Raw genomic sequence first — 1,696 nt, 5'->3', positions numbered from 1 at the left:
TCTTGTTATTTACTTTTCTTGTCAATCAACAAATCAAACCCCCTTGTTCCTTCATAGCCAATAACAGAGCACTTCATTGCAATTCCTTGTGAGACAACCCGAGGTTTAAATACTTCGGTTTATTTTTATTGCGGTTTGTACTTGTGACAACCAAATTAAAACTTTGATGTGAGGATTAATTGTTAGTTTAGACTAGATTACAATGAAGTTCTTTTTTATTGAGAAATCCTAGACCAACGAATAATTTTTTACATCAGTCTTCATCGATTATAACTGCTTTAGGATGATTCCCACCCATCGCTTCAACAAACATTTCCAACAACCACTTATACATGTCTGTCGTTTCATCTGATAGTAGACCGGAGCCGAAAATAACTGTCTGCCCATGATGATTGCATCCGGAGAAAATGACCAAAGGTTTGCTGTATTTATTCTTCTTGTACGTTGAATCAAAGGCAATAATATCTCCAAACCAGTGATAGTCGACAATTGATTGCCCGTCTGCCCAAAATATATGCTCGAGCCTTTGGTCACTAGTGAACGTATACTTCCCAAAGAACAGCGGATCGTTGTTCAATTTTCCAATCAAATAGTTTATTGCTGCATTGGCATCCTCGTTTTTTACTTTTGATCTATGATAACCATCAATATGGTTGTACAAATCTTTGCGTGTGAAGCCAGCATGACGATATCTACCCTTCTGGAATGCAATATATCCCATAATATGGCACGTCTTGACACCAAAATTATGAAGATTTTTCACTTGGACTTTATCAGTAACAGTGAGACGACGATTGGCTGGAACAAGATGCGTAAATTGGGGGGGGGTCAAATCATGGTTGTGAGATTCCACAAAACATGATACCTTCCATCTACCACAGCCGTAGTCAACCTTGATCTTAAGACGAGCTGGACACTTGGTTTCCATGAGTGACCTTGCCTCCCTTGATCTATTATCCAGATCAAGATACATCATATTCCTCCAGCCCTCTTTATTGCAAACAAGTTGCCTGCAAATAATTTTACCTTCCTTATCCTTCACGACGTCATCCTTCCTCATTACAAAGCCATGCCAACAAGCATAAGCATTATAAAATTGGCAAGCCTCATCCTCTGTCCTAAACTCCAGGTTCCAAATATTCTCAACCATTAAAATTGCTATTCTTTTTACACTACAATCTTGTTCACTCTTGCTAGTAGAATCCAACGAATCAACATCATCATCTTCAACATCATCGTGTGCATTCGATTCATAATCAAAATCACCCAAATCATTATCAGAATCAGTCTTAACATCATGCTCGTATGTGGACATAATTTTACCCCTACCAAAATCAAGTATGCTGACAAAAAATGTGAATAAATAGAACCAAAGAAAGCAACTACAGGAAGCTAACCTAAGCTACTTAGTAGCAGCTATAATCACCGGAACTAAGGCTACTTAACCTAAGCCAATTGTTTAAGAGTCCAGTATAACGTTTTAATTTCAATGCACCAAACCTAGCCACAGCATACAACTGGAAAATGTGACTTAAAATCCTAATTCCAGAACATCAATCCAACACCATAAACAGAGAAATATTGAAAAGACAGAGACTTTCATTAAAATTAAACAAACCTCGATTAATAAAAAAAATTGAATCGGAGATACCTTGATGACAACCAAAGCTTGAGCTCCAATGAGTAAAAAACTGAA

General features: G+C 37.3%; 1 protein-coding gene across 1 annotated transcript; it reads right to left on the bottom strand.

The window, feature by feature from the left end:
* Nucleotides 1-253: 253 nt before the first annotated feature.
* Nucleotides 254-1,315, bottom strand: LOC110269451 (protein FAR1-RELATED SEQUENCE 5-like). The gene has a single exon (XM_021117279.1). The coding sequence runs from the start codon at nucleotides 1,313-1,315 to the stop codon at nucleotides 254-256; it is 1,062 nt and encodes a 353-aa protein (XP_020972938.1).
* Nucleotides 1,316-1,696: the final 381 nt, after the last annotated feature.

Source organism: Arachis ipaensis, chromosome B3 (genome assembly GCF_059453495.1).
Source record: "Arachis ipaensis isolate K30076 ecotype BB chromosome B3, ASM5945349v1, whole genome shotgun sequence".
Taxonomy (NCBI): domain Eukaryota; kingdom Viridiplantae; phylum Streptophyta; class Magnoliopsida; order Fabales; family Fabaceae; genus Arachis; species Arachis ipaensis.
Note: the sequence above shows the minus strand (reverse complement) of the source record. Positions and strands in the feature narration are given on the sequence as shown.